Source organism: Aythya marila, assembly GCF_965140915.1.
Source record: "Aythya marila genome assembly, chromosome: Z".
NCBI lineage: Eukaryota > Metazoa > Chordata > Aves > Anseriformes > Anatidae > Aythya > Aythya marila.
The window spans coordinates 26,269,463-26,296,285 of NC_139080.1; the positions used below are offsets into that span (position 1 = coordinate 26,269,463).

The 26,823-nt window shown below is 38.3% G+C and overlaps 2 protein-coding genes across 5 annotated transcripts in view; one reads left to right on the plus strand and one right to left on the minus strand.

Annotated features, from left to right (window-relative positions):
• Positions 1-17,077, minus strand: HMGCR (3-hydroxy-3-methylglutaryl-CoA reductase). Of its 4 annotated transcripts, XM_082782874.1 has the most exons (21): positions 16,973-17,019; positions 15,968-16,057; positions 14,635-14,830; positions 13,712-13,823; positions 13,079-13,166; positions 12,870-12,954; positions 11,405-11,510; positions 10,548-10,654; positions 9,967-10,083; positions 9,402-9,553; positions 7,897-8,141; positions 7,604-7,776; positions 6,875-7,069; positions 6,120-6,278; positions 5,826-5,983; positions 4,721-4,826; positions 3,565-3,735; positions 2,826-2,966; positions 2,567-2,725; positions 2,211-2,365; positions 1-2,067 (listed from the first exon to the last, which is right to left on the minus strand). In XM_082782874.1, the coding sequence occupies exons 3-21, from the start codon at positions 14,797-14,799 to the stop codon at positions 2,013-2,015; spliced, it is 2,649 nt and encodes an 882-aa protein (XP_082639000.1). In that variant the 5' UTR covers positions 14,800-14,830; positions 15,968-16,057; positions 16,973-17,019; the 3' UTR covers positions 1-2,012. The 4 variants fall into 4 exon arrangements, with proteins under 4 accessions (XP_082639000.1, XP_082639002.1, XP_082638999.1 ...); XM_082782876.1 differs by lacking the exon at positions 15,968-16,057 and having other exon boundaries at positions 7,604-7,773; positions 16,973-17,077; XM_082782873.1 differs by lacking the exon at positions 15,968-16,057 and having other exon boundaries at positions 16,973-17,077.
• Positions 17,078-18,497: 1,420 nt separating this feature from the next.
• The window catches only part of ANKRD31 (ankyrin repeat domain 31), a 67,731-nt gene continuing 59,405 nt past the window's right edge, over positions 18,498-26,823 (plus strand). The window contains exons 1-6 of the mRNA XM_082782818.1: positions 18,498-19,073; positions 19,842-19,897; positions 21,446-21,516; positions 22,915-23,045; positions 24,838-24,884; positions 26,617-26,657. Coding sequence (XP_082638944.1) covers positions 18,826-19,073; positions 19,842-19,897; positions 21,446-21,516; positions 22,915-23,045; positions 24,838-24,884; positions 26,617-26,657 — 594 coding nt within the window. The 5' untranslated portion in view covers positions 18,498-18,825. The remainder of the gene's footprint in view (positions 19,074-19,841; positions 19,898-21,445; positions 21,517-22,914; positions 23,046-24,837; positions 24,885-26,616; positions 26,658-26,823) is intronic.

The window sequence follows — 26,823 nt, forward strand, 5'->3', positions numbered from 1 at the left end:
TGAAATGGACAAACCACACAATTTAGCTTTTATTTTATTTAATGTTTACAGGCTTCTGCAATAAAATATTCTAGTATCATATCCCCACTGTGTTGAGTACTGTATTGCAGTCCTTAAGCTTCATTTTATGTTGCTTAATAAGATCAGTGTCATAAGATAACCTTAAAATATCACAATTAAACCAGTAAGTTTTCCATTGTTTTACTGAAACTGAAAAAGTAGTTCTGTACCAAAATGTACACAATTTAGTAATAATACAAAATGTTAATTCTGCAAGACAGAATGTCAGTTAAATCCACCAAAATGAACACTGAATGACCATTTATTGCCAGTACAGTGTTACTTTAAATAAGCTCACTGAATGAACATAGAAACCAAGTAGTTCCTCCTTAAATAAAATGGTAGCTATTAACAACAATACTGCAGGAAGATAAACATTCATGGTATTTACATGCTATCATAGCATATCTAGCATGTATGACTTCATGCTTGCACAGTAGCTTTATGAGCTCATTACAGTAATATTAATTTGTTGATGTACTACAAAACAACTCATCATGATTTATATCGAAGTTGCACTTTGAAGAGCACCTCTGCTTGTCACCCCATGAAAAATGCCACTGCATTCCTCTACAAAATCCAGCTAGTCCAATCCACTGATTCCACCCTAAATCCCTTTCCACCCCTCTCCCCCTAAAAATCATCATCAAGCATATTAACAATTTCCCTCCTGTGATCAACTAGACAGGGCAAGGCATTTAACAATCTTCCAAAAAGTGAATCAAACTAGAATACAATTGTGTTTTCTCTATTACATTAAGAACACCTGAGACTGCTTCACTGGTCCAAATACAATATTTTAATACAAAATCTGCTGTATTAACATCTCATTTCACTGAATTCCTTTAATTAGTACTTTTCATTTAAAAAAGACTTCTTAAATAAATACTCCACTGCCCCCCCAAAAAATAATAAAAAAAAAAAGAATTAAAACATTAAAAAAAACCTGTAGCATTAAAGAACAGTATGATTTTCTGGCTTCATTTGATCTCAGCATAAGCAGTGGATACACACTTATTCCTGGGGAATAAGTGTCAAACACTAAAAACAAAAAACATTTAGCAATATGCAAACACGTTGTACATTAAGAGACTTCTTTTAAGAAGTGTAAACATCTGTTACTGACTTTTGTTGTCTGAATGCACTCCTAACCAAGAAGTTCAAGAAGCTGCATTTGCTTAAATTATTATGCTCTGACATGTGATCAGTTTCAATTTTTTGTACCTGAAGAAAATGACAGAATAGTTGAGATATTTTCCCCACTTCAGTACATACTAGATTTAAAAGGTCAGCACTTTGTAGGTCACAAGTTTTCTTTAAAGGAATAACCTAAACTGTAGAGTTAAAATATTGAATGCTGCTTAGCTGAAGCAGCAGCAAAGAAGTACTATATATTGACAGAGGTTTCTATAAAACTAATGTGATTTAATAAAAAGGTCTTGGAGCCAAAGACCTAACACTAACATCTGAAAGAAATTAAAACTGGGAGTTCATGGTAAGTGATCAGGTTTGCCATCACTTTACGAAGGACCAGTGCATTCAAGCCAAGGTTGGACAAACCAACTAACAAAAAAGAAAAAAGGAAAAAAAACACCAACAAAACAAACAACTGTACAAAGTACATATCACTTTTCACCTTGCTAGTTACTAGGAGTTTACAAGTTGAAGTAATGTCAACTTGTAAAAACATAGGACTGACCCTTCAGAAGATGATGTGTAAGAGTGAGAATTCCAAAGCTATGTTCAAGACAGCTGACAGGACTTCTTTCATGAAGTTATCTCTAACCACTGAAGAAATAGTCTCACGCAAGTCCATTATCTCTCAGTTTATCATCCATGGAAATCTGAATCAAAGGTGATTTTCATTCTAAACTTCACAGATTACATTTTTTTTTTTTTCCTGTGCGCCTAGTCAGTTGGTGGAACAATTCTTCATTTCAAAGCTTTAGTATTCAAGCTGCCTTCTCAGTGCAGGTTCTTTGCAGATCTTGTAGATTTATTTTTGACCTGATAAAAACAGTAAGATAACCAAGTCAGTTACGTTACAGTGACAGACTGTTGCTAAATGTTACAAATATTAATATAATTGTTATTGATCATGTATACTTGTAAAAAGGGCAAATAGCAGAGAAAGATAGGAAATTTCTTACCTATTGTGGGTCATGTGGCTTTTGACTAGATGCCCAGCAGCAAGAGCTGCCATTAGAGATAACTCCCCAGCCATCACTGTAGCACATACTATTTTAGCAAGCTGACGGGCATTTTCACCAGGGTTATCTTGGCTTGCACCTTGAACCCCTAACATCTGGAGGGAAAAAAAAATGATGTATTACACTGTGAAAACTAAGTAAATTTATGCTAAATTTGAATATTCGAGTTTTTATAAATTACATCTAATCAGCTAGCTTTAAATTTCTTTAATATTAAGCTTAATTCACACAACAGTGGAACATAATAAAAACAATGTGAAAGCAAGCTTTGATTCAGGAAGCTTCCTGCTTTATACCTGCAAACAGGCCTGCTGCGGAAGCAAGTTGGTGCCTCCACCAACAGTTCCTATTTCTATAGATGGCATCGTACAGCTGATGTACAGGTCTTCATTGGTGGCACCAGTCCGCTCCATCAAAGTGATGCAGTTAGAGCTGCCCACATTCTGTGCAGCATCCTTTAGATCAGGAAGAAGAAAAAAACATCACATTCAACTGAAGTGTTCAGTTAAGAGCTACTCTACTAAAGAAAAGCTGATTCGGTATAAACAAACTTACCTGACCACAGGCAATATAGATAGCTGTAACAATGTTTGCTGCATGTGCGTTGTAGCCACCTATGCTGCCAGCCATAGCAGAACCCACCAAATTTTTGTTTATGTTCACTTCAACTATATCTTCAGTAGTTGTCTTCAGTACCTAAACAAAGTGATAGGTTGTCCCTTAATCAGGAGTAGAAATACCCTATTTCATGTTAATCAGCCCTCCCCCCTAACCTCATTTGCTTCCATATGGAAATTTGACTCAATCGTTGTCATAGATGCCTACTTTTACTTTTGTTCAAAATCATGCAAGACAGTAACGCAGCTTCAGAGTAACTGGTATCACTTAATCATCAGTTTCTCCTGTTGTAGGGGGTATATAAACTTTGACAAGAATGCCATGTTTGCGCAAGACAACAAATGAGTGAATTGATAAAAATTACTGACTTTAATCTGTAAAAGTCTATCAGGCTGTGGTATAATTTTTCAAAGGAAAAAAAATGAAACTCCTAATGCTTTCGAACAGATTAAATATATAGCACATTTTCCTTTCACTGGCCTTTCAAAGAAAGAATATATAATCTATGAGATTCTCATGTGAAGTGATATATTGTACAGCAATAGTCTGAAAATACACACGGGAATAACCTTACAAGGAACGCAACTAACAGTTAATGACTTAAAATGTGTATCAATTTTGTAATATGCATACATTTTTATGAACCAAACTAAGTAAAAAGAATGCAGACACCTACTTCTTTAACAACTTTAGCTGGAATGACTGCTTCACAGACAACAGACTTCCCTCTTCCTTCTATCCAGTTTATAGCAGCGGGTTTTTTGTCTGTACAGTAGTTACCACTGATAGCTATAACCTGAAGATCCGGAAACTCCTCATTAAGTCTTGCCAGAGCTTTTTCAGTACCCTGTTAGAACAGAAACAGGTATGTATCATTAATTGTTAGCGTATTGATTATGGTTGCAAAGCAAGCTACTCAAGACCACTGGAATAGCAAGATCAGATGAAGTCTAATCAGATCACTAATTACAGATGAGGAAAAGAACAGAATTCCACAAGAAACCTGAAACAGGCACATATGGTAGCACAATCACCATCCTTTCTCTACATTCTGAGAATTACATAGAGAATAACAAACAGCACTGGGTTCTTGCCAGTACGTATGGATTCTCTGGATACATTCCAGGAGAAAAGGCATACATTTCCCATACTAGAGATAACAGCATGAACCAAGTCAAACATGACAGGCAAGAAATTAATTCATTTTGAATGCAGTTGTAAAGAGCTTCTCTACACTAGGAAATCAGACAGAAGGTCTGCTTTATTTAGTACTTATCTAGGGACAGACTCATTTCTGTAATGGTTCTAAGAAATTTTATATAGAACCTTTATATAGACTTTAATATTGACTGCTGATTCTATCTCAGACATGACACATACGATGCCTTATGCTGTTTAATGGTCTTCCACATTCATATTTAAAAAATAAAGACCAAACTATCCTGCTGGCACTTACCAGATTCCTCATCCTTTATTTGGAAAAAGTGATAAACACAGTAACAGATTAATTACTGATGGGTAAAATAAATCTTTGGCCCAAAACAACAGAATGAGCAGCTTAACTTCTATATTATCAGGAATACTTTATTTTAAAAAAAATACAAAGTTACTTTAACCTTTTTTTTCTTTGGTTGTTCTCATCCTCTTCTTGTTTATGCTCAAAAAGAACAAGCATTTATATATATATATTGTTTTATAGCACTGCGAACAGAGCTGCATCTTGTTTTTCACTTTCCAGCTTCACATACCAGGTAATCACAAATTAATAGCATACAATTTATTTTAACAGAAATACACATTTATTAAAAAGACTTATAGGGTCTGAACCTTACTTTGGAAATCATATTCATTCCCATTGCATCCCCTGTTCTTGACTGAAAACGGATATAAAGGTTCCGACCAGCCAAACTTATGAGAAGTTTTTGTAGGCGGGCAAACCTGCAAGAAAATGTAATGATTACTAAAATCCTTCAGAATTTTAAGTAGCAAAATGACAGTAACTCGTAGCACAGTGTAGTTAACAGCACTATCTGCCATCTGTTCTCCTCCTCCCTCAGCATAGGAAAAAATCTTCAGCTACCATGCATATAGTTCTCTTAAGTAAATACTTCAAAGTGTACTGCTCCTGAGAGCATTGGTTGCCTTTTTATGCTTTCTAGACCTTGGAAAATTTTATGTCAGTTTTACAGCACGGCAAAATCTCTTCCATCTTCAGCAATGGTGCAAGCTCCATAAATCAAAGCCTTATTCCTACAGAGTAAGGGCAATCAGGAACTGGGAAATACTGCACTTAAACAGCAGCATGAGTTGATTATCACCAAAATACATGCATGTCCGTGGTCAATGCTTGTAGGATCAGTAAGAAACAAAACGGATTAGGAAGATTTACAGAAAGATTTCATTAACAAAGCAAGTAATCCTAAGTCTTAGAAGAAACTCTAGGATTTGAAATAAACTTATTCTTAATACAGTTTTATTTTTTTTTAAATGTTTCTGCTCTAGTTTTAATTTACCCTATATTCACTGGAACCATCATATTAGTAATATTATTAGTAGAGCTAGATTCCAAAGCTTAAATTACTTTTAGTATAGTGCTACAAAAAATACAGCTGAGTTTTAGAGCTTTAATGTTTTTTTGTTTTTTTTTTTTTTTTTTTTTTTTTAACTGTTTAGGCAAAATAAATAATGCATTAATACAAAGCAAGGGTATTTGTTGATATGACACAATTGTTTACCACTTACTGCAAAATGTTTATTACTAGCCTAGCTGTAAAGGCAGAGTTACTTCTGTTTTCTTAAGATTCACACTACATGGGACAGGCAAAATGAAATGTGCCATTTCCTGCACTGCAGCATGCAGAAATAAAATTAGGAGCTTTCTACCATTCACAGAAGCCTTGTATCAGGAAATAAGGCCACAATAACCACTGTACTAACCTACTAGTGCTGTCAAAAGCTTCTTTCACTATTTTAAAGCCTTCAGGGCTTTCGAGCCAAGCCTTCACTTCTGCAGCCTGGCAAGCGCTGGGCAGCCTTACAACAGGTCCTCGAGTCATCCCATCTGCTAGAATGCGGCTACTTGCTCCTCCACCGAGCTACAAATCAAAGCAGAAGAGGAAACAAAATAAGATCGCTGAAACTGAATTTTAGCTTTTATTAAGTCAAAAATATGCCTTCTATCACCCCCAAATACGCTTTACAGAAAGTTTAAGCTTGTCAAATGGTACTTACACATATTGCTCTACATCCTCTATTGGTGCTTGCTACAAGACATCCTTCTGTTGTTGCCATCGGAACCTGAAACTCTTTGTTATCCAGATACAATGGTCCTGCTACGCCCACAGGAATAGGCATATAGCCAATCACATTCTCACAGCAAGCTCCCATAACCTTGTAAAAAAATAATACAAAAAGGTATCAGCAAGATTATGAGTTGAGTGGCACAGTATCATGCTACAAACTGTTTATGTGACTACAGCAAGGTATCTTAGCTAGAAACCCACAATCCTATGGATAAAGCAAACAATTCCCAGCCCCAAGAGCTGTAGCTATAGTTTTCAACAGATGATACTGTTAAAATCAAGTATTTGACGGATCTATTAAATCTTACTAAGTCTTAAATGCTCTTCAAAATTTAATAGCGTTAAGTGAATTTTAAATAAGTTTTCATTTTAACTTGAGATCAGTGTAATATATTGATTCACCTGAACTTATCCTCAGTATTGGCAGAATTACATATTTATGAGATAAGGCAACTGCATATCTTGGTTGGAAATATTTTTGGGTAAGCTACAAAACTAACTTACTTCTCTAGGTTTAGAAACATTGAAGCAGTAAAAGCTAGTGCCATATATTTGCCTTTTTTTTTTTTTAATATCAGTTTTGACCAAGCTTGTTAGTTAGTTCACACTTATCACTTTAAGCAAATGTTTCATAGATTTTTAAAACTGTTCACGGTGAGTTTTACTCGTCTGCTTTTTACTTACCAAAGAATAATTATAGTTCCTATAAGGAAGATATTGCAAAGAAGAAGGTTCAGGGAGTTTCTGTGATAACATCTGTCTGCGAATGGACACGCCTCGCTCCTGAGTTTCCATCAGGGTTTCCAGTTTGTATGCAGGAATATGCTTAGCATTAACTAAGCTGATAACCTCAGCATCAGTGAGGAATTTTGCTCCCTTCTGGAAATGTAAAGGATGGAGAAAGTAAGCATAGATTCTGTTGGTGAAAATCCTTTTAAACGTTTCCAAATGAAAGAAGGTAACTTTACTTTGGTAAGATCAGATCCTATCTAAAAGAACTGCCAATGTCAGGTTTTTGATCATATCCTGGCCTACTATAAAACTTTTTACACCCTCTTATAACTGAACTTAATGAAACCTCAAGTACTTGGTATGCCATGAACAATGAAGCTGCTTCTTCTCTCCAGCCCCATCTTGGAGAGAGATAATCATAATAGAAGACTTTTCATGTAAAACTTCAAAAACCATACACCTTTCTGATTTCCTCATCTCTATTAAGAAATAAATGCAACAGAAACTGACTGGAGCAGAAATAACTTATGAAAGGGATTTGTGTTCTCCACCTCTCCTTTACAAGTTCTTAAAGCCATGTAACTCTTTAACATCAATGGGATCATTTCAAAGCCAGAAAACAAACTGCAAAAGTTCTTAAATCAGATTTTGTCAGAAGCTATAAAAAAGTTTTTTCTATACCTTTGCATTTCCAAGAATACGAACACATTCCTCAATAGAACGAGGTTCTTTAGGTAACTCGATTTCCTCCTCTTTTCTATTAATAACTGAGGTAGTTTCCACAGTGTTGCTGCTGCCAACTACAAACGTAGCCTTGGTTGATGACTCTGCTAATACAGGTTTTATGACTTCTGCTGTATAAAGATAATTAAAATGAACTTTGGTTTACAAAAATCTTAAGTTTTGTTTTCAAATATAACATGCTAATACAGGTTTTCATTATCTGTTGCAAAGACTCAGATGCTAAAAATTACCATTGTCATCTCTGGGAACAGAAGCTGCTTCTACTGTGTTAGATTTCAGATTGTTTTTCAAAAGTCCAGATTGTTTCCTGCAACAGTTCTCAGGGACCTTCTTCTGAACCATCACTGGAGATATTATGGGATTCTTCAGTGAAAGCGTGGATTCAGTCTCTGCTTGCTCAAAAAAGATGTATTTCACAGCAAGAAGAAGGGCTAATCCAAGAGTGATTACTTGCTCAATATCCATACTGGCCATTCTATAAAAGGACAAAAATCAATAATTAAATGTATGATATGATTTGTGTGTTTTAACAACGTTCTGACACCCATTTCTTTTAGGAAGGACAGTAGTTTGATCATCATTTATACACTTATTCAGATGCCAGTCAAAACACATTTTCTAACAGGGAATTCAAGTGTGCTAGTTTAGGGTAGAGAATTCTTTCTTTGTATTATTAGCATATGTATTTTCAGATTTCATTAACTATTTACAAAATCTTAGTTAAAGAGCAGTCTCAGTAAAAGAAATGACTACAATAATCACTATTCAACAGGTAAATCATATTCATTTAACACCTATCTCCCAATTATAAAGTAGAAAGAGTCAATCAATTATCATCCTCTGCCACTAATGACTACTGTGGTGCAAGCTGAATTTCTGAGACGAGGGGAAAATACTCTGTAAGACACAGTTCTGAATTCTCAGAAGAAATACTGAACCACAGCTGCTCAGCTTTCAGATGAGCTGAGGCAAAAGCAATACTGACATGGATCTCTTTTTATACTTTTATGTGAATGGTCAGAGACTGCAGAAATAACGACACTAGCACAGTCAGAAAGCTTAACTTTTCAGTGTGCTCTGAAAAGTGACAGGGTTGTTGGGAAAAGATGGTGTTATCATAGAATCAGAATAGTTTGGGTTGGAAGGGACTTTAAATACCATCTATTTCCAACCCCCCTGCCATGGTCAGGGCCCTCACCCACTACACGAGGTTGCCTAAAGCCCAATCCAACCTGGCCTTGAACACTGTGTGTTGGGAAGTGCACATCCACATCTTCTCTGGGCAACCTGTTCCAGTGCCTCACCACCCCCATAGTAAAGAATTTCTTCCTAATATCTAATCTAAATCTACCCTCTTTTAGTTGAAAACCATTACTCCTTGTCCTATCACTACAATCCCTGACAGAGTCCTTCCCCAGGCCCTCTTTAGGTATGGAGGTCTCCCCAGAGCCATCTCAGGTTGAACAGCTCCTGCTGCCTCAGCCTCTCTTCAAAGGAGAGGTGCTCCAGCCCTCCAGTCCCAGTTATGATGCATCCAGTAGAGCTGCCTCCTGATCTTTCTTATTACTTCAAGGAGACTAAAGTATAGCAAAATATTGAAGTATTTCTTACAAAATGTCATCTTAGGTTTCCAGAAATTCTGGTCAGCTTTGTAGGTTTGTTGCTGTTGCACCCTAAGGACCACTGCCTGGAGAATACACCATGACACACTTGTCTCTTATGTGAAGTCACTTACCGAGAAAGGTAGAACTGCCATAGTGAAACATTAGGTTCAATCCTCTTTGGTGCGTTCTCATCCAATCCCACTGAATTTTCTGCTGTACTGTTTTGAGAAGTTGGTTCTGCTATCCACCGACTATGGGCATGAACAAGAACCAAACCCAGTGACTGTATTAAAAACAAAAAGACAGACAAATATTTTTTTCAACTGTAATTAGTTATCTAACCTACTAAAATTAATTGTTTTCATTTTTTGTTTCCCATGCCTCACAAGTCTAAAGCTAAAGGGTTCTGTCCTCCTTCCATCTACATCATTTAGTACCCAGCACAGTCTTCCTCTTCCTCATTAGTAAGCAGAGGAAGCTGAACACATGTACACATGAAAAGCCAGAAGAGTTTTATATAGAAATGGCATACGCAGGAAGACTGTAAATGTATATACATGGGACATGATTAAAAACTACCACAGTTAGCTAGAGCAATGGACTGCAGAACACTAGTCTACAGAAAACAAAGGCTTTATTAGTTTTCCAAAGACACCTTACTGACTGCGTAATAACAGGTGAAATAAAGCCACAAACCATAATCATTTTGACCCTCTGTGTTACAGGATTTGGTTTATTTTCTTCTTCTTCCAGAACACGAGCAAAATGGCTAAGCTGCCATATCGGACGTCCTTCACGACTCTCTCGGGAAAGCTGTAAAAACAAATAAAACCAGGTTTTATTTAGCAGCTATCTGAAGAACAAGCAAGTGATCAAATAGAAATACAGTGTTAAAGCTTATTTACCAAAAAAGTTTTTTTTTTTTTTTAAATCAAATTTGTCAACAAAAGAATTGGTATACAGTCTACTGTAGAGTCTATATTAGAGTTTAAACAGTGAGAAACCCTGGATAGCCATTAATTTAAACTGTTTTGTTTTTTTTTTCCCTCCTTTGCTTTAGATTAGAACTCAGATCGTTGACTGTGATTTGTTTACAGTAGCATTAAGAAGTTACTGCCCATCAGCAGAGCCACAGTAACTCTTTCTGTGCATTCCCTCTGCTCACTTCAAAAGGAAGACAAACATGCTGGCATATACCTCAGTGAAGAAATGCATAGCCTAGCAGAAGTGCAGGGTCTGAATACTAAGCTCAATTGCTGTCTTTAGGTGGGTCTTACCTCTAATACCAGAGACACACAAGCTGGAAAGAAGGTCATGAAGACGAAATAGTTGGCAAGAACAGACATACAGCCAAAACAGCACATAATTTCAAGTTGTCGCACACCTACAAAAAAAAAAAAAAAGCGTGTTTATTTTTGTTTTTTTTTTTTTTTTTTACATTTGAATATGCAAGGAGGCTTTTTATAATACTTGAAGAACAGTTTCTGAAACCATTAAACTGACACTGCAGATTATAGAAGGAATTGCCTAGATTAATGAAAAATAACCACATTAAGCCCTGACATTTTGTATTAGCCTGTTCTAAGCACAATATGTATTTACACAAAAATTGTAAAGTGTAAATGTAAATAAAAATAATTAGTTTACTATGATTTTTAAAGCTTTATGCTGGAAGTTTGAAACTCTTCCCTTATCTAAGCAAAGATCAGTTAACCAACATTATGTAATGAAAACCCTTGTAAAAGATGGCCAATTAAGTGTTCAGGAAATAAGAATATGTGCCCCACCTGCACTTTCACAAGTGTTAAAGTTACACATTACAGAATGCCCTTAATAAAGATAAATGAGCTAGCAGTGTAAATCATTCAAAAGTTAAAACAACAGCAAGAAAAAAATAACTATATGCTATACCACAACGAGTTTTTTCCTAGATATAAACAGGAAAACTGCTCATCAACATAAATTTCCCCCTCTTTCTCTGTCCCCCAAAATAGCCAAACAAATAGATTGGCTTTCCGTTCCCATAGATAACACATTTCTTGAAACACTTAATGTGTTTCATTTCAGCCTTTTTTTTTTTTTTTTAAAAAAAAAAAAACTGGCAAGACTTAGACCTTTAGACTTGATCACTCACCTGACATAGTACCAACACCGATCACAAGACACTCCACAAGTGCATCCAGTGTAAATGTGGGACCTAAAATTGCCATTCCACGTGAAATATTTTCTCTTACTTCATCCTAAAAGGAAAAAATTCTCTCCATTACAATAAGGACAAAAAAATCAAAGTAAGGTACAACATGCATAACATGATTAGTAAATTGACTGTTATAGTGCTAAGGCTTCATAAAACAGACATTGAAAAATGAACTACTGTGGATAGAACGCATTCTTTAATTGCTTGGTTTCTCATAAGCTGTTATGCTTTGACAGTCTTTATTTATGCAACAGGGTTATTTAATTTCCAAATTCTTCATCTTTGGTTCATCACTATTCTAGGCTCCTATGACAACGATGAGCACAGACTTTAATTAATGTACACTCAGAAGATTAAGAGTTCTACACCTTAAGACAAAACTGCTTCTGTCATGACATCTCAAAAGTTCTTCTAACCAGATATCTGTAACCTAACTTTTGTTTTATTTCTTTCTGTAACTATCTAGACTCAGCTTAACCAAAAAAAAAGGAATATAAAAGATACTGAAGTTTTCCCCTGGCAAAAAGAAATGAACTTTTTCCAAATGCCAGGCATGGATAACTCTAGGGGTCCACTGCTGTTTTGTTTTTTTCCCCGTTTGATTAATTTCAATCAAGGAAAAGCTGTAGTGAAAATGTATTTGATTTTAAAAAATAAATAAATAAGGAAGGCTATAGTCACATTTACATAGTGAAGTGAAATTAATTTTTTTTACAACATAGAATATTAAGAAATAAACATTCCTGTGTACAATGGGCAAAACATACTGTTTATTCTTCACATTGTGCTGTATTAACAGCATTAATGTATCACAGAATGGTTTAGGTTGGAATGGACCTCTGGAGGTCATCTGGTCCAATCCTCCTGCTCAGCCTGGGACAGCTACTGCAGGTCAGGCACAACCATGTCCAGGCAGGTTTTGAGCATCTCCGAGTAGATTTCCAAAATTAGAGCAAGATTGTGCTTGTATGCCATAAATATGCCATATTTGTTCTGAATTTTGTCTAGAAATATGCTTTTTCCTGTACTAGCATTATAACTTTAGATATCTGTTTATGTGCTGTTCCTGAGACCTACAGAATAATTTTCCTATCCATAACTGTTCTATGGAAGGCTTTGGTCTAGCCTCGCTAACAGAGGTATAGGCAATGCCATTTAAAGTTCTGATCTTATAAAGCACTCATACATAAAATTAACTTAGCTAACATGACTGTATCGTGGTATTCTGGATATTCTTCACTTGGAACACTGACCTGGATTAATGACAGTACAGAACACAGATTACATCTGATCCTTTTTGCGTATCACTAATACCACGTTCACCTGTGCATCTCTCCCTGTGGATTTTTCATCTAGGAACACTAAATGCAAAAGCCCCACTGCAAGAAAAAAAAAAACTAACCTGTGAATTGGAACTCAGTGCAAATTTGGCTAATGCACTTGCTCTTGAAAGATCGATCAGAAGTAGGAAAAATGGTAAAGCTTCACTGAAAAAAACAAACAAAAAAACCAAACAGGAACACATTAGTAATCAAATTCAAGATTTAAAATTTACTCCACTGAAGAAAAAAAATTCAAGCAAGAAATCCATAACGATAATTCACTACTTACTTTAAACCTGTCAATTCTTTATCCAAGAAGTGAATTACCACTGTACTAAAAACAAAGCTTGAGAAGATTGTGAAGAGGCCAGCAATACCTTAAAAAAAAGCAAAAATATTTATATACACGCACACATATATTTGGGGGGGAGTGAACAAAACCAAAATAAACAAAAAAAACTTATACTTCTAAATCAATCTAGATGTTAATGAATGACAACTCATCTCAGACTGCATTAAGAGCAGTTGAAGTACAAACTGATATGGATGCAGTTTTTATAAGGATATTTAAATCCAAGATTTGTACAGTATTCAAAATAAGACTTTGAAAAATAGAAGCCATAAACCTTCTCATTTATTATCTGAAAAAATGAGAACTGGCTTAAGCAGCACTAATTACTAATTTTTAGAGTTTAGCATAATATATATTTCAAGAGTTGTGTTTCCAATGTTTATACAATCCTACACAATGTCTCTTACAAAATTGCATTTCAATTTTTTCTAGACAGCAGAATGTTCTGCATAGATCTAAGTAAACCTGTTCTGTATATAAGTAATGAAGTGCTAACATTCATCACTGATTTATAGTACAAAAAGCAAACAATTAAAATGCATACACCAAATAGAAAATGAGATAGAGTACCTAAAATGTATTTTGATCCAAGTTGCCTTAGGTTCTGAAATTGGAAATATATATAAAGGATTGCTATACAGCGTGTGATTGTCAGTATTATGATGTCACTGCTCAGCACATCCTGCATGAAACACAAAAGGGATTTAGTTAGCGTTTACATTTATCAGTAACTTGTTAGGTTTCACTAATAACAATAAAAAAAAATCCCCTGTGAAGCAGCACTTATGATGAAGGTGTTTTGTTTTTTTCCCCCTGAATGAAACAACAATCACTGCTAGCCTGCCGTAAAAATAAAATATTGCAAAATATTAATCACATCCTTGTTCACAAAAAAATATTAGGTTTAATCACAGAATGGCTGAGGCTGGCAGGGCCTTCCGGCCAAACTCCCTGCCCAAGCAGGGACACCCAGAGCAGGGTGCCCAGGACCATGCTCAGGCAGGTGGCTGAAGACCTCCAAGGACGGAGACACCACATCTCTAGGCAGCCTGTGTCTGTGCTCCATCACCTACACAGTACAGAAGTGCTGCCTGGTGTACAGGGGTAACCTCCTATGTTCCATTCTGTATCCACTGCCTCTTGTCTTAGCCCTGGGCACTGCTGAGAAGAGCCTGGCTTCGTCCTCGTTCACCCTCCCTACAGGGATTTACAGACACAGCTAAGATGCCCCAAGACTCCTCTTTGCCAGGCTCAACAGTCCCAGCTCTCTCAGCCTTTTCCCATAGGAGAGATGCTGTAGGTGTGATGAAAACCTTCTGCAGCACACCACTGCTTGCATACAGCTTTAAAAATCTAGTATGGGAAAGAAGGCAATAAAGAGGTTTTGCCACAGTTATACTCCTTCTAATATATCACAACCTAATCTTATTCTACTGGATCCCATCAATTACCTGATTAACAATAAGTAGTATAACATGAATTTAAATCCTTACTTCTTCAAGTTTTGGGCATTCATAATTCCAGCCACAGATCTTATCGTTCCCAGTGAACATCTTCATCGACATCATACAGATGGTGAGAGTCACCGTTCCCACAATGACTTCCCATGGATGAGAAGCCACAAAAAGGCCATGCATTCGAAAGAGTCTGGACAACATTTTCAGGACTGTTTTTCTATCCTTAGCAAACCTGCAACAACGAGAAAAAAATATTTCACACAAGCAAATTCGAGTTTCAGGGGAAAAGGACAGAGATGTATAAATTCTTGCAAGTCATCTCTCAGGATGTCTCAAAGCCAGCTATGTAACAGATGAGTAAGGAAACTCATCTTCAAATTTCTGTTAAAAAACATATTTATTTCTAGTATTCTGAAATTTAGTATGATCTGCTCCTGCCTTCTCAGTCCACTTTTTTCTTAAAACAAACAAACAATACACATCTCCCTTATCTCTTTGAAGTGCCTTGCTTACAATTCTCCTCCACTCTCAGTTAACGTTCACATTTTTTAGTACCTCCTACTGTCATGCAGTTTCAACACCATTTTGACTCCAACTTCTTGTTCTTACCACCAGCATACGTAAGCACTCGCTAAATTCTGTTGCTTCTTTCTATCAAAAGATACTAACTTTGACTAAACAAGTTACCAACAAACCATTGCTGGTAATTCTCAACTTCAGCAGTAGGAATCTCAATGTTACCTTCCTTCGATTGTGTCTTCTCTACTTGCTGATAAATATTCTTTGCTGATTCAAGTTAATTACATTCAAAGCATTTCTTTCTTCACCGCAAAGACACTAATCCTTCTCAAATACAGTATTCTGCAACAGTTCTCTGTACTGTAACTAATTCCCAGGTTACTGATGCATTTCATCATCCCCTTTGCTTTAAATGGATTACAAACATTCAGGAAAAATGCTCACACCTTTCCACGTAACTGAGAACACGGATGCTCCTTCTCTTGTAAAATCTGCATCCTAGTCTATTTGCTCTGTGTTGTACCTTTAGACTTCAAGTTCATCGAGGATATTTACTTATGTTTTATAGTGCACAAACAAAATGCCATAAAATTGTCTCTTAAAATACGTTAGTATTGGAACTTTGCTTTTCCCATTGCACATAATCAACAACTTCTAAAACTCTTACTCTGAATGTTAACTATATAGCCACATACTAAGGTTCAAAAGACTTATATAGCACTCTGTCTTTTACTTCCAAATACAGAACTATATATAATGTCAGTACCAACCCAGCACTGTGGAGGTTTCCATACCAGATTGAGGGCTCCACACCATCACACTGAAGTGGATAGAAATCCACTCATGTTACCTTGAAATTAACAATCCAACCACCAGGCTTTCAGGAAGACAGTCTTGCTATTTATTTCTTGTGCTCTGACACCACAAACGCAGCTGACATCTGTTGTAGAAAATAATAAATCGAGGAAATCTATCTGCTCAGTGTTACTCAAGATGCCAGAGTCATGCTGGTTGTCAGACTGCCTTCCTACCAGCGCCTACTAAGCATCAATAGCACCGATGTATTTTTCTTTATCCTCCCACAGCGAAGGTGTCAGGACTTTTGTGTCTGATGGAGCCTACTGAGTAACATCATTAAGAGTACTGCCTTCCACATGAACAATTTTTTCCATTTCCTTTGAAAGGAAGGAAGAAAAAAGAAAAGCCCTCAAACGAAGACAGCTTGCTTGCCTTTTTCCCCAAAAATTCTTTTAAACGTCAACATTACGCCTTGTTTTCCCCCTCTAACATCAGCTGCTTAGCATTTTATGGATTTGCCTACATAGTCTTTTACGAATTTATGTTCTTCCAGAACTGTTTCACAGCAGCATTATGTTTTTTTTTCCTCAGCAGCACTGACAGTACCATTTAACTGGAAAAATAAAGACATGGTCGGGGTAATATCTTACTCCCAAAGATTTTGAAACACAAACGGAAATACAAAAGGCCTGGTAATATGCTGGAAAAGCACTGGTGCTGTTGAATATAAGGCTGCTTCAGGAAAACCAAAAATCAGCAGTTATCAAATGAGGATATAGAGACATCGCGAGGCTTAAAATTATAAATACGGCTCCGAGCGATGTTAACTGCCGGCATTTATAAAACCAGTTAAAGAACTGCTGCTAGGCCCAGGCAAACGCCATCCCAGAAATACATTCCATCCAAGCTTCCTCACGTTTGGGCAGGGCAGAGCAGGGATTCCCGTCCCGCTCAGCGTGCAACCACCTCCCGCTGCCCCCGCGGCACCCCCACCGAGCCGGGCCCCTCGGGAGGCCGCTTCACCCCCCCTCCCCGCCGCCCGCCGCCCGCCGCTCACCGCTCCGGGCCGCCCGGGCCCGCTCCGTGCCCGGCCTCGCCGCCCCGCGCCGCGCCGCGCACTGAGGCGGCCGCCCCGCCCCGCGCAAGGACACCCGGGGCACGGCGCCGCGGCCGCCGCCATCGCCCGATCGCGCAGCCAATGGCGAGCGGCCGCCACGCCCAGCCCGCGCCGCGTCACCCGCCGCGTCGCCGGGGCAACGGCCCGCCCAGCGCCGCGCGGGGCCCGGCGCTCGATCAGCAGCGGCGAACACGCCATCTCGCCACGGGGCCGCCCGGCCAATGGGCCGCCGCGCTGCTCTCGCCGCGCCTGCCGATTGGGCGGCGGGAGGCGGCTTATTTACATACGGCGATCGAGCGACGGGGTCGCCCCGCCCCCGCGCGGCGCGCTGAGGGGAGGGGCGCGGCCCGGCCCCGCCCCGCCCCGGCGCGATAAGGGAGGCTTGGGGGGGGGGGGGGTGCGCCCATGGCGGCCGGAATGGCTCCTGGCGAGGGGGAGAGGCTCTCCTGGGCTCAGCTATCCGCCTGCCACAGCTGTCACCCACTACACCCTGTCCCCAAGCACCACGTCCAGCCCTTCCCTAAACACCCCCAGGGATGGTGACTCCACCGCCTCCCCAGGCAACCCGTCCCAGTGCCTGACGGCTCTTTCTGAGCAGAAATGTCTCCTCATTGCCAACCTGAACCTCCCCTGGCACAACTTGAGGCCATTCCCTCCAATCCTATCACCAATTACCCGTGAGAAGAGGCCGACCCCCAGCTCCCCACACTTGCATGTCAGTGTATCACCCCCTCACTCACATGGCCGCCCTGTGTTGCCAGGTCTGAGCAATGCCAGGCTGACGAGTTTCAAACGAAACTCAACCTGCAACGATTTTCCTATGGACAATTTACACATTGGGCTTTCCAAATCTGCTTCTTACGCACGCCATTTAGAAATATTTCGAGGCACACCATATGTCAGTTACTGTGCGGCAAAGCATTGACGTAATTCTGAAGTAAAAAAAATAATAAAAATAAAAGATACACTGATGAAAGGTTTCCTGAAAACTCCACCCAAAGCAGCTGTTATGAGTGGGGAAATTATTCATGCCAGCTCGGTCTTTTAACACATACTACACTTTGGATTCTCAACATGATATGCAGAGATCCTGACAACTTGCTGCTGCGTATCCCTGTCCCCAGCTCGCTTCTTTCTTAATGTGCATTTTCTTGAGCATCTCACCTTTATTCGCAGAAAAGTAAAACATTACCACCAAGCTTTCTGGAGTAATTTGGTAATGTGCAACTGCAATTGCTATAATTGCATGTGGATATGACTAAGTCAAACCAAAACAGCAATTTGTACACACTTGCAGCAATTATGTATAATCGTTATGTAATTCAAGATAGCCTTTATTATCTTTCTCTGTTTTCTATGCTTTTTCTGCAGCATTTTTTTTTGTGGTCTTGTTTTTGCTTATTTGAATAGTCTGTGATGGAATCTAATTTAGAAATTAATCTGAATGCTTAATTTTATCATCAAGCTCAGTGTGGGCATGAGTCAGAACCATGATTTGGAATTTATAGGGATTGTATATATATATGGAATAAGGTTTCCTGCGGTATATTTTTTATTTCGATTTTTATTTTTGTATCTGCAGCTCTCCCTGGCCCACAGACCAGCTTGACTCTGTCACTGACCATGGCAATAGCGCTGGCCCGGCTGCTGTGGCCATGGAAGGCAAGGCTGAGGCAGCGCAGGCCTGCGTGACGAAAACGCTTCCATTTTAAAGGTGATCACCGGGTTACCAGCCGCAAATATTGCAAAACCCACAACATTTCAGTATCTTTACTAATAACTCCGTATCGCGAATGCCCGGCCCCGCTCCCCACAAGATGGCCGCCACTCCTGAGGAGACCACTGGGGGGGGGGGCGGGAAGCGGGGCGGGGCGCGATCGCGGGGCGCCCGGAGGAGACGGAGAGGGAGAGGAGGGGAGCGGGGAGGCGGCGGCGGCGGCGCCATGGGGGAGCTGATGTGGAGCAGCGACAGCGACGAGACGGTGGTGGAGGGCTCGGTGTCGGAGAGCGATGTGGACGACGAGGAGTTCCGCAGGAGGAGGTTCAGGCGGGCGTGGCGCGGGAGGAGCCGCGGGCCCGGCGCAGGGGGGCTGGGGGAGCCCGCGCCGCCCTGAGGGGAGCAGCGCCCGAACCGCGGCCGACGTCCTGCAGGGCAAAGCGTCTAAAACATCTCTCACACAAACAAACACCTCCACGGGTTTTCACGAATGTGTGGTTTTAGCTTTTTAGTCAGTGAGGTGAAAGCATTCCCAGCATCCTGCTTCAGAGAAAATAAAAATGAAGTGCCATCAAATAAGATTGTTGCTCACGTTGGTGCTCTGCAGTTTTAATGCCGTTCTTACATTTTTTTTTTTCCATATTCTTTAAAGTGTTGCAAAGAGCTGAAACTGCCAAGCATCTGCGCTTCTTATTTGTACTTATTTTGAATCTCAATATTGGCTGGTAATACGTGGAAGCGATGCAGTTCCCTACATAAGGCTTAAAATGCAGAGCAACAGTATAATGCGTATATAGCATCATGGTTTGGGAGTGCTTCACAACTGGTATTTTTGTTAGATGGTACTCATCTAGGTTTGCAACATCCTCACAAAGTAAGCTAATAAGGTTTGCCTAAACTGCTTATTGAGCTTATGGGGATGGAAAGAGGGTTGTCCAAATGTTTGATCTCTTCTCTCTTCTCTTCTCTTCTCTTCTCTTCTCTTCTCTTCTCTTCTCTTCTCTTCTCTTCTCTTCTCTTCTCTTCTCTTCTCTTCTCTTCTCTTCTCTTCTCTTCTCTTCTCTTCTCTTCTCTTCTCTTCTCTTTCTAAAGGTTATCTGTTTTTGATAAGGACACGGATTTAACAGCAGAAATGAAAAAGAATCAAGGTAGGACAGATTCTTTTCTCAGTCTGAGTTTTTTCAGTGAACTCCTTCTGCGGATGTTGCCAGAGTCCATAATGCTGAAATTTAAATGTTGCATTCTTTTGAAACGCAAGTTATCACTAACTAAATCCATGTTTTTAACTGGTAGTTTACCAAAATAAATAAGTAAATCACATTTTGAAAAACCGTTTTGCTCTTAATTTCACCATTCTTTCTACGTGCTATAAGTGAGAATGCTTTGCTTAGGAAGTGCATGAAGAATATCCTTTACATTTCGGTACATTTATGTGCATTGTATTTGAACAGAAGGAAATGAATGGAATATACATGTATACATCCCCATAAACTCACGTGAAACTACAGTAGCATATACTAGTGGAAAAAGTTTTACATTTGTTAAATAGATCCATTCTCTTCAAATACTTAAGTGCATTATTCTAAGTGCATTATTAACTATGTTAAATGTAAATGTGTGCACATTCAATTAACAACTTAAAATCTCCTTCAAGAACTCTGTTGAAAGAGGTTACATGAACAAATATCTGGTAGTTACATGACAATTCTACTGTAATGTCCTTGGCTGTTTAACACAATTCATTTCTTTTCCTTAATGTTTTACTCTGGCAATATACAGACTGCCTACTCTTAAGTGACACAAGATATTCTTCAGGATTCTTTTCGTTCATTTTTTTTGCCAATTTGAAAACCTGATTGGATTCAAAACTACCTGTTTTTTTTTTTTGTTTTTGTTTTTTAATCAAACTAGTCTTAGTTAGTGTACATTTTATCTACAGTCCGTTGAAATCTGAAATTTTTTCCTATTGCTGCCATCGTCTGATGCTGAACCTTTTGAAGTTGCTAAGTAGTTTTGTCTGAGGAGAGACGCATTTGAACTTATCCTTTTGACCTTACCTATGGTTATCCACAGAAATAAGAACTTGGCAACATTCTTGGTTGGTAAACGATGGTTTAAAGTGTGTTCTTTTGACTTGCTCTTCAGTTTGTGGTAGGAGGGGGTATTTACCTGAGGGTGGGGGTTTCTTTTTCTGTTTCTGTGAATGTGACACCTTAAAATATTTTTAGCATTTTCCCTGTGGTACTTTATATTAGTGTTATACTTAGAGTTATTATTTCATTATTCATATATTTGTGCATACTTGTCCGGTAGCAATTTGGTGATTAGATGCATATCATAAACACTAATTTCAAGAGTATTTTCTTCATGTCAGTGTTGTGGTTTTGTAGCCTAAGGCTCCAGCCCTGGGGGTTTCCCTTTTGTTTCTCTTTTTATTTATTTATTTTTCTCCAGAGTTCTCCCTCTGTGTAGTCATCTTGAAAAGCATTGTATCTGGAAGTGTACATATTTTTACTCAGTTTTATTCATCTCTCCTATGCTGTAGCTTAAAAAATTTAGTTAGACTGATAAACCATTCAAGTCTATTGCATATTAGAGATTTTGATACATACAGAGATTTATGGAACCATAAGACAACAAAACCGCCTTTTATTACTGCATTTTGCCACTGAAGTTTTTTTTTTTTTTTTTTCTAGGAGTTTGCTCTCCAGAAATCGCTTTTATGCGTATAGCTCATGATCATATGTATGGACTAAAAGCAAAACAGGTAAATCCAGTATGTACAGAAATGATACATCTCCTTCTACACATACCTAGCTATTAATAATTAATAAAATCACCGAGCCTGCCATTCTTTTTGTGCAAAACAGATTGGTGGCCTGCAGCTGAAGTGTATTTTATGGGGAAAAAAGTTGTCACATACGTAGCACATTTTCTCCAGGATTGTATCAAAGTCTCTTCCTTGGTATTTTATGAGTTTACAGCCTTTCAGATTTGAACCTTTTATTATGTTCCCTTCAGGTGTGAAAGATAACTATCTGGGTTGACCAGAATACACCCTTGGTTACTCATAACGGAGCTGTGATCCAACACTGGGACAATTGTTTCTTTATAAAAGAATGAGATAATAATCTGAAAAGCAGAATAAAATCTCTGTTTATGTGGTGACTGGGCAATTATTCTAATCTGTGTGTAATTCTGGGTTCCCTAATCTACCAATTAGCCTAGTTTTTAATGTATTTGGCACAGTCCATAGCCAGCCTATTAAATTCTGTTCTGTTGAGCAATCAGCTTTCCACCCTTATATGGCATCTTCATGTGAATAGAAACAGGTTCCTATTCTTTAACAAAAATTCTTTTTAAGCCTGTGACTATCATGCTACTTATAGTATTGTGGTTCAAAAATAGTATATATTGTATCCTTACCCCAGTACAAGCGGAGATTTTAAAAAAAAAAATAAACCATTCCCTAAATTGCAATGGCTATACTGAAAAGACACTCATTCTACTGAAGTGAATGTTATTAATAGAGGGCTACAGTATAGCAAATAAATTTGGTTGGCTGTCAGCAAAGGAAACACTGAACTAAATTGAAAAGATGTTATTTTAAAGGCTTCTCTCCCTAAATTTGTTTTACTGCTGGAGTTGTTTTGACTGAGGCTTATTCAAGGACAGAGGGAAGGAGAAGTGTGCCCACTTGCTTATTACTTCGCTCCTCTGGGAGCTGATCTGACCATAGGCTGCCTGAATTAAGTCTTTGGCTTTGTGGCTGTCACCAGAGCAGCCAGTCAGCAATACCAATAAGGGATTCTTCCAAGTCTAAGACAGACAAACCTCTTTTCCCCAAAATGAAGAGTCAGAAAACCAAAGAATTGTCAAATACGTTAGCAAATAGTTGGGTTAATTCTCACTTGTTTTTATTATTTTTTTTTTTAGTGAGATCTATATAGCATGCCACTGGCAGCTTGATCATCCACAGCATGGTGTCAGTTTCAAGTTTAAATGGTTACTGAAGGCAGTGACCAACTGTGTTTGGCTTTCATCCTTACTACTTGCATGTGTAGACTGCAACAATGCGGCTTTTCAGCCACTCCAAGAGCCAACATGGAATGTGATTACACCAAAGCCTTTCCTTTAGCTGCATCCTTGGAAATGGTTTATGTGAATACCACATCTTGATGTGATGTGCTGTGAGGGTTGTGCGGCCAGAGGGTTGTGTGGAGCAGTGAGTTTCTGCAGGAAATGCAGCGCCTGTTCCTGTTGTTCTGAAGAGCCTTGGCTTGTTGTGTACTTGAGGTGGGTTGGCAACAGCTTTGGATGTGGAGTCCTGTCTTTGATTCTGCCATGTAAGAGGCTGTCCTTAAGATTTTTCTACCACCAGAGATTTTGTAGCCTTCAGGTCCTTTCAACCAGACAAGTCATTTCCGTTACCTATTAAAACCCTATTCCATAGGTTGTTCATGCAGGCCCCATGATTCACCTTCATTGGGCTTTTTTTTTTTTCCTTTTCCAGTTTAGTGAAGTGCATGTAAAATTATTAGGTGGCACTTAAATCTTATAAACTTCAGTCTTTTAAACACCTCCAGAATCCCTTCAAATGACCGTGTAAATGAAAGCTCACATGGGAAGAACCAGTTGAGTTTTGCAGGAATTTCCTTACCAAAAGCAATACAGCGGGACAGAAGGCTGTTCCCAGTGTTCCCAGTACATACAGTCTGTGGCCACAAATACTGCGTGTGTAACTTTCATGATTTGAGAAAACCTCTCAACAAGACTGTTGCTATGAGTGATAGACTGACTTTGCATAGAATCTAATATTTTAGCAGATTATGTAACTCCTCCATCTGAGATACAGAGGCAGTCCACTGAGCTTTAAGTCACTTCCTGAGCAATGTTACCCAAGCAGAGATTTACTAGTCATGCTGCTATCCTCCAGACCTCACTTGGTCTCTGGATAATGTTCAGTGTAAATATCCAGGCTGATTTGTACTAAGGATATATTTAGCAAAGTCAATAACTTTCTGCCAGCTATGCTGTTGCCATATTTTGGAACTAGATCAGTCAGTAATTATTGCATAAGCTATTTCTAAAAGATCTGTTCTGTTCTTTGGAACCTTTCAGTAGTCATTCCTGCTGGGTGATCACAACTTGTTACTTTTCAGCTCTTTGCTAAAAAGGTTGTGATTATTGTGTAACTAGTACCTAGTGCAGGCTAAGTCATCCTTGCGTGTCCACACAAAGATGTTGTTTCCCAAAGTTATAGTTCTGTGAATGTTCTCAACTACGTGCCAATAATTTGCTTGAAATTGCAGCCAGTAATACTCAATCTTCACCTCATCTAGAACTCTTCTCCAATTCATTTGCTTGTCTTCATCTTCCCTAAGTTGCCTTGGACTTTGCATAACGCCTTCATTTTCAAAACTTGAGATTTTTCTCTCCTCAGAGTGCAGTCAGAGGCACAGAAAGCATCCAAGCTCCTTTTACTGAAGAACTTGAATTTGTCCCCTGCTCTGACTTCAGCTTTTTTCTTATCTACGTGATCTTTCCTGTGTTTTTGTGCAGTGGCCCTGACTTCTTGTGCCATTTAGAGCTTGTTGATGTGCAGGTCTTGTCATCTGAGAAGTTCCTTAATTCTTCCTTTTCCAGGCATATTCAGAGCTGAATAATAAACTCCACAATATCTGAAACAGCTTGTTTAATTAGAACAAGGAATTGTTCCAAAAAACAAAGGTTAAAATTGGGAGTTCAAATATAAATATCCTGTAGTTTAATCTTCTGATGTATGAAACAGCCAAAGTTCAAAGTAGTCATCTTGTAATTGCATAGGTGTGTTTTCATCCTGTGTGAGTTTTCATTTACAATCTTGATTTGTGTTTTGACATTTCTTTAAATAACCCAAAAAAAAAAAAAAAAAAAAAAGATTAAAGAGAAGTGGCTTTTTTATCGTATTAGTAAGGTATGTAAAGACCTGATCCAAAAATGCTATTACAGAAGGAAGAAGATAAGCATATAGCAATGCTGAGAAAGTTAATAATGAAGTACTTTGTTTACTAAGTTGCTAAAACACTTTTCTGTTGTTGTTGTCTAGATACCTCAAGAGAAATATGCACCTGACGAGTCTCAGTCTCTCCTGCAGTGAGTATATAGTACATCACACAGGAATTCCAGTCAGGCACACTGTAACTAGACCATTCCCATATACCTCAATTTGTATGTTATTTCATTCCCAATGTCTTACTGTGAAGCAGTTTTCTTATTTGTTTAGTGAAGGATATATTCATGTCAGAGGTAATCCTGTGTCCCGTATCGGTCAAACTGTACCCATATTTGTCTGTATTGATGGCATTGCCTTTAATGATATTAGGATATAAGCAGCTAGACAAATAGAAAAAAAATGTAATTAAAAAAATTATTGGACCTTTTGGTCTTAGAAATTATGGAAGAATTTCAGTACAGGATGGATTTATAACAGAAGGGTGGAGTTATAACAGAAGTACAGAAATAAGTAATACAAAATTGGAAGGGGCCTTTTAAATTTAGAGGATGAGTGTACAACCAGAGGTAGCTCAACTCAGGAGATCAGGAAGTCTTAATTACTGCACGCCCTTGTATGCCTCTGAAATAACTTCAGTTGTTTCTATAAATAATTATAAATACAAAACTGCATAAATTAATTTACTGTGGAAATTTTCTTAAGCTGAGATGATTACAATTCTTTCTGAATAGGACTTGTTATTTTATTATTTAATTCTAGGGGCTGGATAAACTATCCATTGCTTACTGAAAATATTTCTAAGCCTGCTTTCTCACTAAATTCTGCAGCAGAGGGACAGCAAAATAATTCTTTAGGTATGTTGTACACTGTATGAAACTGCAAGTTGCTCTAGGTATAGCAAAATCATTTGAGAAGCTGAAGATGAGTATCCTTATAGATTGATTTAGAGTCTGAATATATGTGACCTTTTCAACTGTTGCTTAGTTTTCATAGTTGCCTGTTAGTACTCTATTAGGACTGTTTGAAAAAAAAAAAAAGTCCTAAGCCAGTGGTATATTTCCAGCTTAAAATTACTTTATTGTTATGGAATTTTTTGGCAAAAGTTACAGGTCACATGGTTGTCAAGTGCCATATAGATGTGTCAGATAAGCATGGATGTGAGTAACAGACACTGAGGGTTCCTACATGTTTCTTATTAGTGCTTCCAAGAATAAAAACATCTCTAAGAAAGGAGACTTAAAAATGCTACCACTCCTTACCCAGATCTGTTTCGCATCTTTCTGCTGCTACTTCATCTGTACTTTTTTTTTTTCCGTGTGCTCCCAGTAACACAGTACTGCCCCATCTGTTTTGTTGCTCCTCCTCAGCAAATTTTTGCTAACCAGAACCCATTCACTTTATTTGTGATTAATTTTCACTAAACTGAGTGTAAGGTCATCTTCCCAGGGAGTTCTACGAATATCAAAACAGAGTGATGTGAGGAAGGGATGTGGGACCAGCCCCTTTCAGAGGCGGTATTTTTTTTGTACTGTATCACTTGTATTGTCTAATTGCATTGTAATTACAGAGGGCAGGGAAGATGTCTCATCCTTTGGAATGCGTGGTAATTTCAACTCCTGGTAGTCTTTGGAAGCACAGGTCTCTAAATCACAGTTAAGAAAAGTGACAAAGTACCACTGGAACATAATTGGAATATAACAAGGGGTCTAACTAGAAAACTTACTGTTAGGAAATATGAACACAGTCGTTTTTAAGAATGTTTGAGACTTAATCAGAAGGTATAGTCTCATTTTATTAGAAATTATGGAAACATCCAGAGGTCAAATTCAGTGGTAGTACAACTGAAATATTTGTTTACTCTCCTAAATTTAGATACGACGGTGATTGGATTACAGAGAGATTCAGAAGGAAAGGTTAGTGTATTTCTACAACTTAATATATAGAAAATTTCATCTAATTGAATTACCATTGGAAAATATTTTACTGAAAAATACCAGGTTCTTTCATTTTTAAAAGCAGGCACATACCTATAGAAACCAACACCGAGCACATTAGATGTAAAGGTCTTGGGCACTAACC